At 39.8% G+C, this 23,354-nt stretch overlaps 1 protein-coding gene across 1 annotated transcript; it reads left to right on the forward strand.

The window, feature by feature from the left end:
- The first annotated feature begins 570 nt into the window (after positions 1 to 570).
- Positions 571 to 20,999, forward strand: LOC131685280 (nuclear RNA export factor 1). Its single transcript, XM_058968885.1, has 6 exons — positions 571 to 794; positions 931 to 1,790; positions 1,849 to 1,958; positions 4,007 to 4,043; positions 19,270 to 19,680; positions 19,751 to 20,999. The coding sequence occupies exons 1-6, from the start codon at positions 719 to 721 to the stop codon at positions 20,177 to 20,179; spliced, it is 1,923 nt and encodes a 640-aa protein (XP_058824868.1). The 5' UTR covers positions 571 to 718; the 3' UTR covers positions 20,180 to 20,999.
- The last annotated feature ends 2,355 nt before the right edge of the window (positions 21,000 to 23,354 follow it).

The raw sequence follows: 23,354 nt of genomic DNA on the forward strand, positions 1-23,354 counted from the left end.
TGATCAGCTGATTATTTCTTGTTTACTTATTCGGACGTTACTCCGAGGGGTGCGACGTCCGACAATATCGTTGATTCGATCCAACATCAAACGAATCGGACTAACAAAGTTGGACGAGTTTTTCTGTTCGCAGGAGTAGACTTGTTGACAGAACCCACCGCTGAATTGTCAAACAAACGTCTAATGGATTGCCTAATTGCCAGTTAATTTTCGTTTATAGTCCAATGGACTTTACTTTTTGCGACTAACCGACGATAAACTCGCATCGCCACAAAATTGGTCCACCACAGCACGAGTAATTCGCCCAATCAAAGTGAAATAAGCGAATTATCTAGCATTCGGTGCAAAACCAACACGTTGAAATTTTCACCGGAAATGCAAAAATATTGTCATGCGATCCAAAATACCTCCATTACCCTATTTAATTGGTAGCCACTCTTCTGCTTTATCGACAATACCGCAACGGATTCATTCGCATACCCCTTGGCGTATTCGAAAATTCACTGTGTATGTGATGCAGAATCCATCTTTTGCAAGTTCACTCAAACGTCAAAACTCGAACAAAAGCAAGTCGGTGAACCAGGACGTGAAGTGTTTTTTGTCGTGACCCTCTTTTCTGCGAACTTGTTATCACTTGTCTTCTGTTGGGTCGTAAGAGAAAAGTGAGTTTTGCGGAGGAAATTAGGTACTTTTTTCGGATTAAATTAGTGCAATCAAAATGTCTATGCGTGGTGGAAAAAATCGGGGTCGAAACTGGAACCAAGGTGGCCCGAGCGGTCGTAATTACTATGACGGTAAGTTGACGCATAGCCTGACCTGCTACGAACGTCGCCATTTTGAGCATTGGGGGGTGATGAGTTAATTTTCTGCTAGCGATTTTGGGAGGTTTGTTTACATCAGAATGTGAAAGATTGATTTTCTGTTCCGTAGGTGGTAACGGTAACAATTACTCGGAACACGATGATCGAGTGGAAAATTGGAATCGGGATCGTAAAGGAAATGTTACGAAACGTAGAGTCAGTTTCAAACACGTCAATGGTGGACGGCCCAAGGGCAGTATGATTTCTGACATCAAGATTCGGGCGCTACTGGAAGACGATGAAGCGATGGCCGGAGAAGGACATGACGGAGAACGGCGAACGTTTTTTAGAGGAAACAATAAGGGTTTCAACAAAGGAGATCGACGGCGAGGTTCGCCTATTCCGCGGGGTCAAATGATGCACAAGAAGCGATTAATAAGTGGTCCTACAAGTTGGTTCGAAGTGAAGATCCCGTTCGGACATAAGTACGAAAAGGAGTTTCTGCTTCGTTCGCTCATCAATGCCATCAAGCCGGAGGTTTTTATACCACACTACTGGAAGGTGGAAGACACGGCTGTTAGCTTTCACATCGAGGATTTTCCGGCAGCTGAAGCGCTGCAAAAGATTGATCGAACAATCGGTCTTCCCGATGGTCGCAAAATGATCGTAATCGTGCGCAATAGCACGCCGCTATTCCAGGTCAATGAGCAACTGAAGGAACGCATGAAGCTGGCTATGGTGAAGCGATACAATCCGGCCACCAAGGCTTTGAATTTAGAGAAGTTTCACGCCGATCCGGATCTAGGGGATATATTTTGCGCACTCTTTCGGCCTCAGATTATGCTGGCGGCGCTCGAGGTTATCAAGGAGAACATTCCAGATTTGGAGGCACTGAACTTGAACGACAACAAACTACACATGTTGGACCATTTCAAGCAGATTGCCGTTAAAATACCCACCTTGAAGATTCTCTACATGGCTAATAATAAGGTAATGTTTTTGGATGCTTTTGATAAGTTCCCTGTGTTCTAATGATTACTGTTTTTAGATACCCTACGTGACGTCACTGGATAGTCTGAAGGCCCTGAATTTAATTGAGATCAACCTGGATGGAAACCCGCTCAAGGAACGCATAAAAGACCAAACGGTTTACATCAGGTATTTGTTAGGTTTCTTCCGTATCCTGGATACGTTTCCCTCTTTCGTCTGTGTCTGTGTTGTCGCATCTGTTGCGGTCCCTGCGTTCCCCGGAGCGAAGGCGAAGCTGGAACAGGTGCAGTATGATCATGATGACATGGGATGAGCACCGGATTATTGTTGCATATCCGATTGACTGAGAGGGCGTGTGTAGGGCTCAATAGCTATGGTTAAGGTATGTTGGTGAATCTGCTGCTCGGGTAGGTGAAACGGGCGTTCTCAGGTAGTCTGAACCATAAGGAGAACGGCAGAGCGAAATCGTTCGGTGCAGCGAAGGAGGGATTGAGGGACAATAGAAATAATGTTTTTTTTGTCCCTCGTTGGAATTTTTCAAAGCATTAAAGTAATTTTATTGTACCTATCGACACACTGTTATGAGCCTTGGTGAACGATTTTGATCACGAATCGCTAATCCTGTTTTGAACCATGTTATCAGTTATCATATCCATACTGGTTCGAAGCAGGATCAGGATTGTGATGATGTGCAACAAAGCAAGAAATCCACTAAAATTTATATATACAATGGTCAATTTAACCGTTGATTGTTTGAAGGAACATTTGTAGCGTCCATTTCTTTGGATTTAGAGAAAACAATCTACGGTTGAATCGATCGATTCTTCAACTACGTGTGGCATGAGAGTTCAATCTAATAGTTTGTGAGGAAAATTAGTTTTATTTTGAACAATTATGAAGAAGTTAGAGCACACGAATCGAAAGAGATCGCGCCTAATCAATGATTTACTCTAATTATCCTTTTATAGATCTTTTTAGACTAATAATATGTTAATTGAGAAGTTAGAAACAAGGAAAAAAATCCTCGATTTAAGATCAATGAAAAAATGTATTTATATATAACATGATTGTAATTCTGAAGGTTTCAGCTGCCGAAAAAATTATTTAAAAAAAACAACTTCCTAAGACAATTGCTCACATAAGCTACCTTGCGTTGGTGCTGTTGAAACTTGAATCCACCGGTAAATCGGGCTAATGATCATGGATGGACAACGTCATGAAGAAAACAAATCTGCGACGGGTGGGGTTAATTGCAAATCATATCGAACTTCCAAATTTGGATAAGTTTCGTTTATAAAGCAGATCAACGGCACTAAGTGTTTGTGCTTTGTTTGACGACGACTCAAAGAAGTCGTTTATCTGGTGATCAATCAAAGGCAATCCATCAATGGTGGTTGCGGTAGGTGCTAGTAGTACTAGTACTACTATTACTACTGCGGAAGGGGGTCGATGAAAGCTGTAAAACGGCAGGCATGCCGTGCTGAGATCTGTGCCATAAAGGCACTGAGTCATACACTGGTAATACGGCATGGATGTGATGAAAAATGATGGAAGGGTTCCTGTGGCTATGGCCTACAAAAATAGAATCGAACTGATTATTTGAAATATGACTACGGATGAATTATTCTCAGAATCATGGCTGGTGAAATCAAGTTTAACGTCGCCAAAGCAAGCAGCAAATTTGAGCGAATTACATAAAAAATACAAAAAATAAACAAGGAAGTAAAAATACGAAACAATACCACATTAAGCAAAACCTGACGAAATTTAGTTGTAAGAGCATGTACAAAAGATAGGGAAATAAACAAATTATCAATCGATTGAATCAGACAAATATTTCATTCTGAAAATAACATAACAAAAGTAATTATGAGGAAATTTTAAAGCGCAGGATTATAATATAATTTTAGATGCTCCATAAAAGAACACAAAATTACAAATCATTGAAGAAAATATCTTTCCGATTCTACTAGCAATAAGGTAACGATGTACGTTGAATATTTAGTGATTACGAGTGACCTCTTTCGACGAGTTTTGAATTCTGAATACTATAAAGGTAGGTTCTGATAATTTATAACTCACAAGCGATTTTGGGTTGAATTTTCACCGTGACACAAACACCACTCACCCACCCACTAGTTGGTGTCGGTTTCGAAATCGTTTTAACAAGCAAGTATACTAACCTTTTCATTCTCTGTTTACATATATTCCGACAGTGAGGTCCGGAAGCGGTTGCCGAAAATCATCAAGTTGGTGAGTAATTATTTATTTGTTTGATTGATTTCATAGGACTTAACGATACTCAAATATGCGTGAATTTTGGGGCAAACGAACAGCATTTTCGTTTTTACATGATACTACACAGGTGTAAGATATAGATTTAATAAACCCAAGTAAGAATGGGAGTAACGCGGGATCTACCGGGATTGTGCAATGTCCGTGCACACGGATGCCCTCGGTTGCACTGTCGGGCGAGGAAACTTTGTGATTAGGTACTCGACAGACAGGTATAATGGCATGTAACTGAGATTCGCTTACGACGAACATTGAGATATCGTCCACATTCAGTACTGAATGAGGAATCTGTCTCCTCCGCAGTTTAAAGAATAAAGTTTGTAAGTAGGTGACGAACGAAAATCATTGAAAGTTGATCACCTTGTCGCACTGCTTTTTGAATTTTTTTTCACTTCCCAATTTTACGTTGATCAGAGTTCTGAAGAAGCTTTTCTTCTGTCATGCAGAACATGAGGAGGTTTTTCTGTTCCTGGTTGAAGTTCATATGCGAGAAAGTTGTACTTCGTTCGATCGAAAGCATGATCGAAGTCAAATGCTGTCAACATTGACTTTCTCTGCTGCTGTTTTAGTTCGCAGATGCGGTCCAGTATGCAGGCCGTCGCTTCAAACAATGTTCCGCTTTCTTCTTTTTTTCTGTGTGCTCATTAAATATCAAATTTTGACAGATGAGCCGTGAGCTGTCCACTGATTTTTCATTTTTATAGGAGCATTCTTGTATGTGAGCCGTTGTGTCAGATTTTTTGGTCTATTTCTCGGGGAAGGCTGTTACTTTACGGAATATTGTGACGTTTTTGGTATTGACAACTTGTAGATATTTCTCTAGCGGTAATTTATTACGTCTTGGACAAGCATTTTGTTGTTGCAGATTTGATGTTGTTCTAGAGCTGCTTTCGTCAAGTGGTCAGCTATCTCGTTTTCGGTGGTTCTAGTGTGTCCCGGAATCCACTGCAATATGGTTTGAGTTTTTGAAGCCATGGATAATAAACCTTCTATGATCTCGTCCCGGTAGCGATCCTTTATGTTTGACTTGATGAACTCCAATCCTGCTTTTGAGTCTGTCACGATAACAGCGTTGGTGATTCCGGAGCGCCATACATACTGAAGGATGACCCAGATGGCCTCCAACTCCGAAGACATGATGCATACGTAGTGTTCGAGTTTTAGGGTGAGGCGGAAGTTTGATGATCCATCGTATACGCCGATTTCGCAGAACTTCCAGGTTTTGGACGTATACTCATAGATAATGCGTTTGTCCGTAAATTTGCCGTGGATTAAAGCGAGTTGGCTGTTTTAAGGTTTTGCTATTGGTTGATATCTTTTTCCAGGTGCCGTCCTGTAATTCGGTCTCGACCTGTACTTCATTCCATTGGGCTTTGTTGGCGTGTGAAGGAAATAACTCGCGGAGAGTCGATGCATGATCTAGAGCCCTGGTTCATGGCTCTGATCTATTACGATATCCAGTTGGTGTTTGACAGCTGATTCTCGGTGGTAATGCTTTGCTAGCTGTTTGCCAGCGTTTTGTGCGCGACAATAGTTGAGAGGGAGTCGACCTGCTATTGCATAAAGAGTGTTGAAGGAGTCGATTTCGTGCATCCGATAACCTTTCGTAGGCACTGATTATTTAACACGTCAATTCTCTGCAAATTCGATATTGTGCAACCGTAGTCCAGGCAGCTCATAAAGAGGGCATGCCAAGTGTTTGCGGGTGTGCACCGTACTGGGTGCCGTTGATAACTTTTATCAAGTTTTGTCGTTCTGACAGTTTTTGAATGAGATCTCTTAGATGTGCGCCATATCGGAGTGTCTATCTGTCTAGGATTAGACCCAGGTACTTGTGAGTTCGATCGATTTCGATGTTTGCGTTGTAAATACGAATGTCTACACACAACAGTCCGTTGATGAAAAGCATAGCTTTGGGTTTTTTCAGGTTAATGGATAGGTTTAGTTCCTCCACCTTACCTTTGAATTTTCTTAGGAAAGCCTCTGCTCAGGCCACAATTGGCCCTCTGGAAACGCCTTCGATGAGATTCGCAAAGTCGTCGGCGTACTGTACAAGTATTACACCTTCGACCAGGGCCGGCGGAAAGCGTGGGTAGTATGGGTAGTACTATCCACTCGAAAATAACCAAGTGGGTAATTACCCAGTCGAAATTTTGAACCATTTCAAAAAATTTAGATGTGCAACGCATGTATCTCGCACTACACACATTTGAAAACATCGATGTACCACAGTTCCATTTGCATAAACGAACGTGACTTAATGTAAATGTAATGTAAGCGTGTACATTGCGAAAAGGGAAAAATCCTTACTAATGGACCCCTCACCCTATGCTTTCTACCCACTCGGGCGTAAAGTGTTTCGCCGCCCCTGGCTTCGACGTTGATGCTGTGAAGTACTGCAGTACAGACGTTAAATAGAGTGGGTGAACAAACGTCGCCCTGTGGTAGACCTTGACTCACGGTGCGGGTAAGCGTTTCTCTAGCCACCTGAGGTTAAATTTTCCTGTTTGTTAGGAGGGTAACGAACCACCTTGTCAGCTCTGGAGGAATATTCAGATTCAATAGTATTTCTTCAAGTTTATCGATTTTCACGCAGTTAAAAGCGTTGGAGAGATCTACGAAAACTACTGCGACGATTCTATTTTGTCTTGTGAACTGACAGATCCGTAACGAACTCGAGGCATGTGGTGGTTGACATTCGCTTTCTAAAACCGAAAGACAGGTCAGGGATGGACATATTTTTCTCCAGTACGTCTTAAAATTTCTGGAAAATTTATTTATTTATTTATATTTATATATATATATTGTCTTCGAATTAATAATTTTCGTGCAGACTGAAATACTATACTAACATAACCTATTTTCAATTTGAACATTTCTCTACTTAAGTTAAAGTCAAAATGATGAAAAACGCTATTGAAGAGCTGACAGCAAACATCTACCGGGTTATTCTGGCCGTACTGCGTGCGATGAGTAGAGCGCCGAAAGAAGTCCTTTCTCCGCAGAGACCTACCAGGAACGTTGAAGTGAGACCGTTCATAAACCACGTAGACCGAAATTTGAAAATTTTTAACCCCCCCTCCCCCATAGTAGACTTTAGTAGACTTTTACCAACCCCCCCCCCCCCCCCCCCCCCACTCCAAAAGTCTTCGTGCACTTTTAATTGTTTTATTCGAGGGAATTGTGAAATTTGCAAAGAGCACATTATAATGTTCAAATAAAAATTAGCGTTCAGATTTATTTCAAGCTTTTTGACGTAGGACTACGTCTTTGTTTTCGATATAGGGGTGCACGTTGCAAATTCTACAAAAATGGTATGTAACGAAAAGTGGTCCAATTTTAAACGCATATAATTCAGCTATCTCACGATAAATTTTCAAATTTTTTGCGCATATCGCCCCGAAATACTTCTAAGAATAGATTCCAATAGATAAACCCAAAGATTTTTGATATCATGGCATTAAAAATTTAAATAATGAACAACCTAGTCAAAATATCGCGCATTTACACACAGAAGGTAACGCTTCCCTAGTCCAGCACGACAGATTTGTGTACCTAGCGCGCTACGCTTCTATGAATGACGTCATCATCGACTATTTAAACGGACGGATTTCGTCGAACACGCTCAGTTCCCTGTTGAGCGGCAGGCGAAGCAGGTCACTGCGCTGTGTGCTTTCACAGCCAGTGTAGCTGAGTTAGAAGTCCGTTACACTGCCTGTGGAGGTACACTACCCAGTGAATGCGAATGAGCTTGCCCGTTCAAACACTGTTGTGCTCGTTTCCAGCACACTTTTATGTATAATTATTCGTACACAAAATAGTTTGTACATGCGAGCTCCATTTGCAAACGCGGTTAACATAGTGTCGTGGTATTAGTTGTCTCTTTCGCTCTACCCATCATCATCAGCGTTCATTCATTTTGCTTTGTGCGCTTGGGTTTAATGTTTGAGGCGAATGTGTAGGTAGGTAGATCTAATTTGTTACTAAATTGCACAACGAAAGTTTATTATTTACGTTCGATCAATTCGTTGATTCATTTCCCCATCACGTGATTCATTTCCACTCAGCCTATAGTATTTTGATTCTACTAATAGGTACATACTACAAAGCCTATTTATGAATGAATACACTGCCACTTGAAAAACCGTTGCAAAACGCATCTTGTCCATATATAAAATTGTTTTCGATTCTTGTATATTTATAGTTTCGATATACACTGCTGGCCAATAAAATAGGTGTGTTATAGATTATTTTACACATAGTTACAGTAGTCTCAATCACACCTACCGCACACACAAGCCTTGGTATCTGTCAAGTTACTAGCACCAACAACCGCTGATTATATTTGCAATCTTTGTCAAGATGTAAAACAAGACTGCCACAGGCTTTTTTGTGTGGTTAATATAATAGGTGTGTGAAATATATTAACTGGTTATTATTTTACTCCATACCATTATATGTTTAATTTGGTAAAGTTTGTATTCTGCGTGCTAATAAATGTATTTAATATTGAATAAGTCAAAGATTTGTAATAGAATGGGTCGAGCATCTCACTGTTCTCAAGTGGAACGAGTTTTGCTAAGAAATTTTGTTAAAGAAGATAAGACGTATAAATAAATCGCGAATACACTTTGCCATTCCGAAAACTTCTTTACAAATGCCTTAAAACCTTTGAAAAAAGAAACACGCAAAAAAAAAAACCAAGAAAACATCTACAGCAACTGACCAATGTATTGCATTATTAGCGAAATCTGATCCATTTGCGTCATCCAGGACTATTACAGCACAAATTGGAAATATGGTAAGTCCGAGAACAGTTCGCCGTAGGCTGTAAAACTCCAATCTTCTAGAAATAATTGCTAAAAAGGTTCCACTATTGCGAATCAAAAGACTTCGCAGAAATATGCAATTTACTTTTCAACACCGTTAATGGGCCTGGTTTAGAAGGAATCAAAATATGGCGACATATCCTTCGGAGGGACGAATCAAAGATAAACCTGTTTTCCTCCGATGCACAACGAAACGTTAGACGTCCAAAGTGCAAAAAGTTTGATCTGCGACACACGCAAAATATGGTAAAGCACAGAGGCGAGAATAATGAGGTTTGGGGCTACTTTTTGTGGAATGGCGCTGGTCCTATTTTTCGCAACACCACTATAATGGCAAGATTCGAATGCAAGGCTGAAGAATGGACATCCTAAAGGATGTCATGCAATCCTACGCCAAAGATAACGTGCCTTTATATGGCAGTTTCAGCAAGATATTGATCGAAAACACACATCGAAGTATGTAAAGGAATGATTTCGGGATAATAAAGTGACTATAATTTCGGACCCTACCAATCTCCTGTCATTAATCCCGTAGAAAATCTACGGAATGTACTTAAAAAGAAGTTATCCGGTCAAAATTACAGAAATAAGGGTCGTTTGTGGGAAGCATGACTTTGAATGACTCAATGCCAAGGCGAATGGATAAAATTTGGTTGAATAAGGGAGGTTACATAGGCTACTAGTTGTCAAAAATATTAAAGTCTTAAAATCATTGGATTTGAAAATTTCTAATGCAATGGATTACAATACACCTATTTCATTGACCAGCTGCTTTTTTGGATTTCATAGGGAAGAGAGAGTATGTAAAGTAGGGTGAAATGCCTATTTTCACCATACTAAGGAGGGCGCCTCACTGATTCATTAATTACTCGGCCTACAAACAATGGAATACGCACAAATTGCCATCAACAGCTTTGCTTTGTTGTTAAGTACCAAAATAATAACATACATGCGCTGAAAACAGTGAAATTTTTGCGTTTGAGCGAAACGAAAACACGAATCGAGTTCCCCTATTTTTGCGCTACTATTTGACTCAATGCGTTAAACAAAGATGGCAGACACTGCTCTAACCAACGGCTTCAAATGGGTAGCGTGATAATAGAAACATAGCGATAATGGGCTCATCACCCTATAACAATTAATTTACAAATAAAAGTGTTCTTTTTCATATTTACGACTGTGCCTAACTATAAAATATTGAAATAAAACAATATTTTTAGAGAAAACTCAAAATTGCATGTATTTTTATCTCACACCTATTTTATTGGCCAGCAGTGTATGATTAAGACCACTGCATTCGCTATATTTGTATGCGTACTTTAGGAAAGTTACAATAATGGCTAAATATAACTAGAATGCTTGGTCTATACATGAAATGTGATTATATTGCCTAAAACTTGATTTTTCTTCGCTGGCCCGGGTTTTTTACCACACACAATCGAAAAGTTTTTACAAGCTAATCTTGTGCTATAAAGATTTAGCTCCAGATATTAGTTGGTCACAGTTTTCTGTCTTCTTTCTTCAGATCTTCTTAAATAAGTTTAATCGGATTCGATCACCTACTACAAATGAAATGGCCTGATAACCAAGAAGGTTTGGTTCAATATATAACATTCGATGTTGATTGGTTGTGACTAAACCATGCGTAAGAAATATGTTTTATTTATTATTACTATACATGTACTAAGAAAATAAATATTTTACATTAACCCATTATATCCTAGCGTATGAAATTTCGTACGCAAAACTATCCATCGTTTAACGAGTATTTACTGTAGAATTTTGGCATCCAACTGCTTTATTATTGCACTAACGGGATCTTTACACCTCATATTTCATTGTTAAAAAAGACTGCTGCCATTTTTTGTAATTTTATTTACATTTTTGAACCGTCCATAGTAGGGGCAAATGGCGGCTGAAAAGTAAGCAATACATTTAGTTAGATTTTATTTTTGGAATTCGTTCTAATAATTCCAATATGTGACAAAACGTTCCCACAGGTATAAAAGAAGTGTTGTCTATCAGAAAATCCGAAGAAATATGTGAAACAACTTAAAATTTGTTGTTTTTATTTAATCGTACGAAATTTTTTGCACGAGATATTTTCATTCTCAAAACCATTTAAGGCGGCGATTTTATTTTTCCCATAATCTTTGATACATTTTTTGATGGAATTGAAGATATCACTGCATTTGGCTCACTTTTTGAAACCCCTGGGATATAATGGGTTAAGTAGTATAGTCCTACGTCTACAGCTCGTGCAACCCCATAGGGCTGCCCCTTGTAGTTTTAAATATTAAAGAAAGGTTTTTTAAATTGGTTTTTTGTCTATGACTGATCAAATCAATTTATACTAATTCAAGGTGCTTTCCAACGTTTGTGTAGCGGAATACTTCTTTTCAATGTTAGTCACTCAAGTAAACACAGAAAAAATATTTTGTAATTTTAAGTTTATTTTCATGCACATATTTGGAGCATGAATATAAATGTCAAATTAAGTTCCACCACAAATACTTGTCGTGCTTTCTTCAACGAATTTTATTATAATTTTACACGTGGATTGGAAATTACAGTTATTTTTTTCCTTTTTTATTAACGACTTATAGTGAGTCAATCTTTTCCCTTTTTTATATTGTAACGACATATAATTTGCAAGGGACTGGAAGGTGAAGTATTTTTTTCGAATATTAAGAGCCATGGTACTCAAGGAGGAGCAAGGATTTGAAGTAAGAAAGTTTAGAAAAGCGTGGAGTAGGGTCAATGAACAAGCTTAGAGTTTCCCGGCTACTTAATTCTTTGTCTTCTGCAACGCAGGGGTCAGGATCTTCCGATTCCGACAGCATAAGTCATTAAATTAAAACTTATCATCTAGACTCAAATAATAAACCAAACATGCACACAAATTTCACTTTTCGCGAACAAATTTCAATATTTTTAAGATAATAAGATAATCTAAATTGCCTTATTTGATTAAGGGAACGAAGTTATTCAAATATTTCCAAAAATATTTATTTTTCTTATGTAATTAATATCCATATCACCTGAGAGTATCATCGCAAAGTATCAAAGCTCCGAATATTTTCGAAGATAAATGTAGTGGAACCGGTTTGCACGGAGTTGCGTAAGGTCAAGACGTAAAATTTAACGGGTGTTTAAAGATTTTGAAATCATTGTAAATGATTGCAAGAAAAACTGATTAACCCGAGTAAACACATTGTTGTAGAAGTTTAACTACACCACTGCATTAACCACTGAAATCAATAAATAAAAAATAAAAAAATCATCCAATTATTGTGTTTTGTTGTTACAATGGTGGTTTTAATGTTTAACTTTGACCATTTTTTAACTTTTTATGGTTCATGCATTTAATGGTCCATGCATGTCTGCTAGCTAGTGGTGTCTCAGATGATTTCACAGTCAAAATCTTACGTCGAGAGGAATTTTGGGCAATCGTCTTTAAAATTGTCATGTTGTGTTATTCCTAGATCAAAACTATATCAAAATATACGCAAGAAACAACAACGTGTGAGGTTGTCAAAAAAAAAATCGTGGTTGAGTGGTCGCTTAACGAGTAGTTACCTCAATAGTGTAATAGCTTTGAAGTGTCTGCATAAATACAGCTAGCTGAACAGACCGATATTTTGAATACAATTCTCTTTAAATCTCATTTATAATTAGTAATACGAGAATAACAAAAAATAAAAGTCTTCGTAGACTTTTTCAAAGACCCCCCCCCTCCCCCCTCGTAGACAAACGTAGACTTTTGCTAAACACCCCCGTCCCCCCTATGAGTCTACGTGGTTTATGAACGGCCCCAGTCCAGCTTAGCGAGAGCCAGAGGGCAGTCAATGTTGTCAGCGAGAAGATCGAACACAAAAAGTCGCTGCAGAAAAACTCTCCTGTTTCGTAGCGTAGGCAGGTTGATAAGAGCACATACGGTGGTAGTTCAAATCGATTTCGCCAGGGAAGCCGTCGAAGGGCATACCGGACGAAGCTCTTTAGCACTTGTTCTATGCGGTTAATGTGTACGGTGTGATACGGGGCCCAAACGATAACTCCATACTCTAGAATGCTGCGTACCAGACTGATGTACAGTGCCTTCAGGCAGTAGACGTCGTTGAAATCTTGGGTGTTTCGTTTGATGAGTCCTAGTACTGCATAGGCTTTAGCAGTTACTGCATTGAAGTGTTCGATGAAACGTAGCTTACGGTCAAGTGTAACACCAAGGTCCTTGATTGATGAAACTCGTTTTACTGGGGCAGCGCTCACTGCATACTCAAACGTAATTGGCGAGAGTATTCGTGTGAATGTGATTATGTTGCATTTCCGAATGTTTATAGTCATTCCGTTTCTATCACACCAACTCATGATCCTATCTATGTCCATCTGAAGTGCACAACAATCTACTAGAGTTATTATGATGCGATAAATTTTCAGATCATCTGCGTACATCACCTTACACGATGTCAATTCGCTGTAAAAGTCATTCACAAAGAGCACGAAGAGAAGAGGTCCAAGGTGACTCCCTTGAGGTACACCCGATGTGATGTCGAATGGGTCTGAAAGTACAGTTCCAAGTCGCACAGATGCACTGCGGTTTGTAAGGTACGAGAAGATCCAATTGGTCAGCCAGTCCGGAAATCCGATTCGCCTCAACTTTTCAACAGCTAGCTGATGAGGAAGGCGATCGAAGTCTTTGGAGAAATCTACATACACTGCATCAATTTGTTGTCGTTTCTCTAATTTATCAATCAGCGTTGACACATAGCTCATTAAGTTCGTCGTTGTTGAGCGCTTTCTAACAAGCCCATGTTGATCTGTAGTGATGATGTGTTTTACTGCAGGGTAGAGAATATCTAACAGCATACTTTCAAAAACTTTTGGAGGCAGCTCAGGATTGAAATTCCCCTGTAATTTATGACGTCATGGACGTTACCGGCTTTATGAATTGGTGTTATTAAAGCCTCCTTCCACTTGGCGGGAAAAATACTTTCACCGAGAGAGCGATTGAAAAGCATGGATATCGGTACAGCTAACAATGAAGGGCATTCCTTGACGAAACATGGTTGTATTCCGTTCGATCCTGGTCCCTTTGAACCGTCAACACCACATAGATTGGTGTACACTTCGCGTTCGGTGAAAGATGTTACAGACAAATTCAAGGAGAACGTCGGCAGACTACTCAGGTACGATTCAGACAAAGGTGGTGGGTTATTACTTAGCACACTTTGAAAGAAAGACGAGAATAGATTTGCTGACTCCGCAGGTGTCGTTGAGATCCTGTCACGGTAGTTCACGTTTTCAGGAAAACCACGGGTGGATGTTTTGTCTCGCAAATAAGCCCAAATTTGCTTCGGCTCGTCCTTCATGTTACTCTCAAGTCGTGAAACGTACGATCGAAAGCAAGATGCATTCAATGATTGAAATTGTCGCTCTAAATCTCGCACAAACGATTTATCATCTTCACCTCTTGTCCGGAAAAATCGTTTACGAGCCTTCCTTAACCGATTTCGCAGATTGCGCAGCTCATCGTTCCACCAGGGGCGTTTATTTGTGCAACGGCGCTTTCGCCTTCTCAGAGGCACGTGTTGTTGAAAAATTAAGTCCAATTCAGGATAAAACCTGTCCACAGCCTCGTCGAGAGTACCCAGTGATAATATTTCAATCCAATTGATGTTTGAGATTCTCGCATTTAGCTCGTTATAATCGCATTGATTAAAATCATACCACACATCTACATCGTCAATCACTGGTGAACCGTAAAGAGTCTCAATGGTCCAAACAAACGGATGATGATGACGATCCAATTTCATTAGCGGTACGGGTGGTTCTAGGATTTCAAAATCACTGGCACTACTTACAAAGGCTAAATCAAGTAATCTTCCATTGTCATTCGTCAGGTAGTTTACTTGTTGTAAACCAGAAGCGATCATAGTTTTGACTAACAACAGCTCGTGCTCAGAGGATGCATTATTAGGGATAAATCATCCGTTTTCGTCATCAAAGTTCCAGCGTAGCAACGGTAAATTATAATCACCGAGAACAACAACCCTAGTGCGATCATCAATGTGATTGAGCAGCTTATCCACACAGGCGGCATGCTGCTCATATAAAGCGAACTCGGAATTTGGTGGTAGGTAATTCACACAAATAACGATAGATACGGTCCCACATGTGACTCGAACGGCACTCTGCTCTAGAGACTCAGCCCCATCGATAGCTACAATATTGCTTCGATTGTTTTTCTTTATGCATATCAAAACACCACCACCACGGCTGTGCCGGCTTGTGGAAGAATTTCGATCACAACGATATATTGCATACTCATCGGTCAGCTCAGTATTAAGTATATTGTCGTTGAGCCATGCTTCGGTAAACACCACAACGTCATAATCGGTAATGCTCCGAAGAGTTGCCGGGTCTTTGAGCGGAGACCTCTCGTGTTCTGATAGAAGATTGTGAATGGACGTTTTGTTTCGTTATCGGTAGTCGGGTCGGATTCAGAGCTCTGTGATTTTAATTGCGAGTTTGCCGTCTGATTAGTGTTAGCGATTGGCGAGATACATGCAGTGAGCGGGGTAGTGCTGATTGTTAGTTCATATCTGCTGTTGTGATTGAAACCGAAACGTAGGTCGCGTGTGAAAATCAAACTCACGGAAGATTATTCCCTTCTGCCAGGAGAATTTAACAGGGAGACCGTTTTCAGCTGTAATCCAACTCGGACTTTGAACGACACGAAGGAAAGTTCTTCAAGATTTTTGCCCTTGGGAACTAACTTACGGACGTCAACAGTCTCGCTGGTGTTGAGGTTTCGCTGCACTAAATTTCGTATGTCTTCCTCTGTAGCCTTCGGGTCAGAACCAGACAGGTAAAGCCAAAACAATTGTTCGCCTGATTTTTTTACTGCCAGTGGAATTTTCACGTTGGAATCGATGTCTTTGGTGCCATCATTAACGTTGGGAGAGGACTGATCAGAATCGCCGTCCAAGCGGGGACGTTTTCGGGAGCTACCCTTGCGGCCGATTTTTTCGTTTAGCACAGCTGGAATGTGCTGCAAAATTTTATTTATTTTTTGCGCTATTCTGCTCCATCTCATTCCTAGGCTCCAACAGTGCCTTATTGTGTTCAACACTAATGGCATCCATGGCATTGTTGGTTGATGAGATGGTTTAGTAGCATTTTGCATCATTTTGGAACAGGCATTGCACATCCAGAATAGGTTGGAAGATTTTGCGATTGAATCGCGTAATCTACTGTCTGTTTTACACACTGTAGATGGAATGAAGATCTACAAAATCCGCTGCATACGATTTCATCTGCTTTATCCAATTCGCAAGTGCAAGCAAAACAAACCGAAGAGGCATCCATTGTTTGAACTTACTCAGGAAAAAGTAGAAATATATTTTCGTTGAATTCGTTTAATTTGTGGCTCGGGATAAGTGTACTCCAGATGTGACGGACGTAGTACAGGTTGAGGCGTAGGATTAAAACGTCGAATGTAGTGAAACCGGAATCATGAACCAGTTCACGAGCACATAAATATTTTATGATTTCGTGAACTATTTCACGAGCACGAATTCGTGACTATTATATCATGAACCAGTTCACGAATACAAAAATATTTTATAATTTTGTGCTTTATTTCATGGGCACGCTTGGTAAATCGTGACTATTATACTAGGTATAATGAACCAGTTCACGAATACATTAATAATATTTCAGAATTATGCGAACTATTTCACGAGCACGGATATTGGATCATGATTAATATATTAGGAATCATGAACCATTTCACGAATGAATGAATAATATATTGATTTCTTGAACTATTTCATTTCTTGAACTATTTTTCATTTCTTGAACTATTTTTCTATTTTATCATGATTTTGTGAAATATTCACGAGTACAGATATTGGATCGTGACCATTATATTAGGAATCATGAATGAGTTTTGCAAGGATAGAATGCATTCACCGATAAAATTCCGAGTTTCGTGAAATAGTTCACTAGAAAATATCCAGAATGTTTTGATTTGTTATTTTGAGCTTATGTTCCTAAATCTATGAATAACATCATTAGTCAATCATTAGTCAACAGTAGTTTTATGATTTATGTTCATAAAGTTATGAACTAGTTCACGTAAAGAAAATCGGTTTAGTAATGACATAACCGTGACTAAAGTTCACAAAACAAAAACAAATATTTCCACTAATAAAAGCGTTATGAGGGCGTTACTGAAGGGGAATTGAACATAATTATAAAACACATAATATTGAGTCATGGTCCTGTTTTTGTAACATAGAAACGTGATTGTTCCAGAATTCATGGCACTTAATTCACGATTTTGGGAACAATTTTTTCCGTGACACATTCATTTCTCTCATCTTTCTCTATACCAATTTAGCATTTTTTTGTCTTTAAGCGGAAACACTGACTTAAATCAAAGAAATATTTAAGTACACGAACTTTGGGGATTCCTGAATGCATTGAAAAAAATTGTTTTAATCCACCTAATGGTGCGATTGTGCCTTTCTCATTTATCCAAACTACGATTTCATGGCTGGTTATGTTCAATATAATGGCGGAAATGTATATTACATATTCAGTACGATTTGCACATACATACAATGGATCGCCCGCCACGAACTTGATGCTATGACGCTGAAATACTTGAAACCAGCGGCGGATCCAGGACGAGGGTCCGGTTTGAAAGTAGTTTCAAACTCAAAATTATTTCAAACCAAATAAACACTGGCGGAAAAGGCTCGACTGTGGCGGGGGGATCCAGGACTTCCATGGTATCAACTGCGTTGCGTACCAGTATGTGTTCGACATCGACACTCCATCACGATGGCGATGTAGCTTGATATAGCGGTATTGATAATCGTTGCGGAGTCTTTGACAGGATCGTAGAAGGGCCGGGTGGAATCAGAGGATTGCATGCTTTCTCTGAATGCGGAGGGAAATCGTTCGACGGGCACCGGGTGTTCTGGGTACGGCTATCCTCAAATTCTCTGAACAGTATGCCTTATGGCCATGTATCTGGACTAATAGCGTTTGTACGGTATTTTGGATGAACTCCGACTTTGAAGGATATAAAACTCAAAACACTGACGTAAATTCCTTTTTTCACCAGCGGAATAACTTTAATATCCTCGTTGTAGATTAGTGTTGCTTTAGTCATTTGTTCGACCGTCTCCTTGCTAACGCTGAGATAAAAGATATATTCAAAGCAACGGCGCTGCTATGAACCATTTGCTGTCCATCAACAACCTGAGCATAGCTCAGATCAGGGTCATCCTCACAACATTTCTGGGGTGGTCGAGTAGTTCCGCGATGTGGCCGGACTGGAGTAGAAGCAGAGACCTGTAATGAGGCGCAATATTTGCTCAATGTCTTTGGAGATCTCGACCTTTGGTTCAGCACAGACGTCATCCATTTTCTCAGCAATAGTCGTGATAGCCTACCCAAGAGAAGAGAATGTGTCGCGAAAACGAGCACATTCCATCAGCTTGACGCACTCGTGACACATCCAAAATAAATTGAGGTTTTCCGTAAGAATTTTCTAGAGCTTTTTGGTTGTTTTCCGCACTGCATATGCACCATCCGATTTAACGATTTTTGCACAGTAATCGCATGCAGTGCAGCCGTCGTGCGCACACATCTGACAATGCCGACATTCAGATTAGGTTGGCACCGCACTTGAGAGGGGGTATTTGGTGGCTGAGTAGCACAAGTTTGACGAATTGTTTTTTTTCTGTTTTTTACAATACAAAAACAAACAAAATTCTTTAAAACTTCACTAAATCGACAGTAAAAACAAAACTCTAGGCGGTTCAACAAAAAAGCAGACTAGAACTTTACAAAATAGTCAAAAATAATAAAATATCTGGAGCGACCAAAAGAACAACCGAACCGTAAGAGTACACTGAATAAAAAAAAACAAAAAATGACCAACGGAAAAACGTTCGTCGGACGGATTGTTCACTAGAGTAAAACAAAGATGTCATCAAGGGCCCTATTCTCACAGTCACGTCACCTAGTGACTAGAACAAAATTTTCCTCTAGGGCCCTATTCTCACAGTCACGTCACTTGGTGACTAGAAGGAAATTTTCCTCTAGTCACTAGGTGACGTGACTGTGAGAATGGGGCCCCAAATGATTTATTAAACACAAGTTTGAATAAATCTAACAATTACTAAACAGGTGTCTGTAGTATCAATGTAAAATCGAAAACTATCACAAATGAAAAATATGTAATTGTTAAGTTTAACTAGCATACTATGATACGTAACACCGATTACCACAGCGTCAAGTTTATCTTACTGAAAAACAAAACTTTTCTCTCTTCTCAGGACAACATTGACCTCCCGCCTCCGATCGGTTTCGACGTGACCGACGACGACAGTAAACTGCCACAGGCTAAAGCATCCTTCCTGTGCGATACGGCTGGGGCAGACATAGTGCGCCAGTTTCTGGAGCAGTACTTCATCATCTATGATTCCGACAACCGACAGCCACTGCTGGACGCGTACCACGAGCATGCAATGATCTCGATGACCGTATTCAACAACCCCAGTCAGGGAAGCCAGCAGCGACTGCAAAACTATCTGGCTTACAATCGTAATCTGAACTCCAAACGGGATCTGGATTCGCGGTGTCGGTTTTTAAAAATGGGTCGACTGCCGGTGGTTTCTTTCCTATCCGAACTGCCCCAGACCAAGCACGACCCGCAGTCGTTCGTCGTCGATCTGACGCTGTTTACGGTAGGTTTAAGCATTCGAGTATCCTAATCCTGACACTGATTTAAAATATATCTTTTTCTCCCCCAAACAGCCCCAACTGATCCTACTGACGGTGACGGGTGTGTTTAAAGAGCGCAAGCTAGCCGTCATCAACGAGCCGTACCGATCGTTCCAGCGCTCACTGGTGATCGTTCCCTCGGGTGCCGGTTTCTGCATCCGCAACGAAATGATCCACATCAACAACACCACACGCATTCAAGACGAGAAGGCATTTAAGGAGGTGCCACTGCAGCAACCAACGCCCGCTCCCGTTGCACCAATACCGCCGGTCGCCGGTGCTCCCGATGATAACACCAAACTGCAGATGGTCCAAGCAATGGCCGCCCACAGTAACATGAATCTGGAGTGGAGCCGAAAGTGTCTGGAGGAAACCAACTGGAACTTTGAGCGGGCTGGATTCGCTTTCGCCGAGCTACACAAACAGAACCGGATACCACCGGAGGCGTTCGTGAAACAGTAGAATCCCCCGCCGGGCGGCGAAGGCAGCGGCATCGCAGGACGTTGATCCGGAGATGATAGGTTAAGTTATAGTTAGGGGAGGGATATTTCGGGACAGCTACTGGAACAGAAAAGATAGGAAAAAGGCCAAACTTGAAGCTCGACGTTTAATCTGACTATCGATAGTAGAATACAATTCGCTGACACATGATTTAAAAGGATGAAATTTTTTTCGTTTTTTTCTGTTTAGTTTCGCCTTTTTCCTATTTCATTTCTACTTTACAAAGAAACAGCTACAAATGAATGGGTAGCACATTTTATTTGTCTACAAATCCTTCGATATCAGACAAATTATTATAAAAAGTATACATGTCACAAATATGACGAGTTTTTTTTATAAAACTGTTTATAGTCGTTTATCAATGTCACTGTTTTCCCTATTGATGCCATTGATGGGCGACTGAGAGCAGGTACTAGCAAACAAGATACAATTTTATTCAGTAAGAATCGATTATCTTGTGAGATGTAATGGAGCCCAACTCGATAGCAAAGCAAAAATTGCGCGAATGCTGTAAAAATCTTAGCATAGAATAATAGAACCATTTTATAAGCTAAAAAGTAAGGATAAAAAAACAGCTCAGCTTATTTAACTGGATTCTTGTAGTGATTCGTTTGTATTGTAACTGTCGCATCTATTTTTTAACAACGTAAAATTGTATATTATTAATACAAATGGTTTTCGCTCTTACTGACACATGGAGAGGAATAATCAAAACCACAAAAAATATAGAAACTAACCGGAAAATGCCGGATTAGAAAAATAAAACAATAATTTATCTTTATCTAACCGCTTTCAATTTATTTTGTGAAATGGCTTGCGATTCAGGGACTCTAGATTTTAGTTATGATATCGTCGAAATTGAACGGGTTATGAATGAATGATAAGATTAATTGCCTTTTTCAATCTATTATGCAGCGTGTTTTAGATTTTGTAGTTCAAGGGTTATGCGATTCAGTTGAACGGAATGAACTATGGAAGATAGCTTGATCATCGTTTACTCACAAGACTGATTATAAGGTGCTTTGTATGACGCTAGTTGGGTGAAAATCAAGCGTCAATATGGCCGGAGAGACATTTGTCTCATTTGTGACGCTGAATGGATTGAAGCAGGGCGATAGAGTCTAATTTATTTTTGATATTCAATTTTGTTGGCTTCGCGGACGACATCGACATCATTGGCGTTGATCGCAGAGCAGTGAAAGAAGCACTTGGGCCTTTTAAAAGGAAAACTGCGAGAATCGGACTCACTATAAAGTGTGACAAGACAAAGTACATGGTAGAATGTCAAACCTTGTTGGTTCCGGTAGGTAGAAGCCGATGAGATGCGGGAGGAAGTTTTCGATGAATTGTGATATGTGATAACGATGTTAGCTGCGAGATATAAATGCGTGTTGCGAATGCGAATAGTACTCTATGATTTGCGTAGATAGTTAATGTTTGTTGCCTACAGACGCGCTCAAATCTTTGAAAACACTAATGCGACCTGATGCTCTGTACGGCTATGCAGCATGGGCGTTGAAGGACGCAGACTATCGCGTGTTCGGTATGTTCGAGAGAAGAGTCCTAAGTTCAATACTCGGCGGCATAGTGGAAAATGGAGAATGACGCAGACGCATAAACCACAAGCTGTAACAAGTATACCAACAAGCTGACACCGGAAGGCTGATAAATCATAACTGACCACAGAGGACTAGATATGTAGTGCGAATGCCGGAAGCGAGATCAACTAAAGTCGTGCTCAACAGAGAACCTGGCAGAGGTCTTAGGGTTCGGGGCAGATCCCGCACTCGTTGGCTATCTGCCCTGAAGGAAGATACATGCAGGACAAACATTAAATAAGACTGGAGAATGTGCAGCTCAACCATAACACTAAAATACATTCGGTTATAATTTGGAGAACCAGGATTGTTCAGCCAAGATGATGATAATGTTTTTGGCTATTTAAAAAGGCTCAAAAACATTATCGTTATTCAAATTGGAAACAATGTAACAGATATCTACATCTACAAACCTTTGCCATTACACTATACTAGCGCTCAGTCATCAACCTTATCACAATCGATTATATAATGTTAGCTAGGCAACAGTAGCGGTAGTCGTTTCTCCAAGTTCAGTATTAAAACTAAACTAAGGCGTTTTGTATGCAAGATAGATTTAAAATTTTTGGATAACATGTAGAAACTGAGCATGAGATCGATAAAGAATGGTTGTTCGTCAAACCGTAATGAAAATTCGTTTCTGTGAACCGGTAGAGGAAGGCGGTCAATCGGAACCTGCGGACAACACCAACGGAGATTCAACCTAATTCGTCTTGATCCGTCGAACCGACCCCCACATAAAATGGTGCCGTTACCAGAATATACTATTATCGACGAAATATACAGGTAATCTTCGATACAACGTACCCTCGATATAGCGTCACTCGATATAACGTACATTTTTCCTCGATATAACGTACAAAATTTTTAATTTATTTTTTAGGGTCAAATTTCTTTTCGATTTCGCATGTATTCCATATTTTAAGAATTCAATATGTTACAAACAATCTTAAAGCGTACTAATTGGGCTTCTAATGAGCATGTTAGCTATTGGCTACTTCATTAAAGGCTACGAGAGCGATTTTTTTCAATTTCATTTGCGGATGATTGTAATTTATTAACACCAAACATGTAGCTCAATAAATAATACAAGATCAGTAAGTTCTAACTGAAAACAACAATAAAAATATTGGTGTGACCATTGTTGGTTGGTTTCGTGACTGAGGAATCTGATTCTCTGGGCCGAATGACAATGTTTAGGTTTCATAGTATGCTGTGCCACAAAAAATAGCATGTCTAGTGCTATCATATTTGATGAGAATCAGTTATAATCGCTTCCTGAAACTCCTGAATTCAGTACTTCGGATTACAATTTTTTTTATTATTCTCGACATTTGGGTCATTACATCAACCATATGATCTACGAATCATATTGCCAGTAATTCCGATACATTCAACTCTGAATTCGGGTATCCGTGAATTTAGTTCGCTGGACTCGTGATTGTTTTGTCTGTTTTACATTGATGTTGCCATCATGTGACACATGAAATATATTTTCAGAAATTCTTGAGTCGTGGATACAAGTGGATCTTTATAGT

This window comes from Topomyia yanbarensis, chromosome 2 (assembly GCF_030247195.1).
Source record: "Topomyia yanbarensis strain Yona2022 chromosome 2, ASM3024719v1, whole genome shotgun sequence".
Lineage (NCBI taxonomy): Eukaryota > Metazoa > Arthropoda > Insecta > Diptera > Culicidae > Topomyia > Topomyia yanbarensis.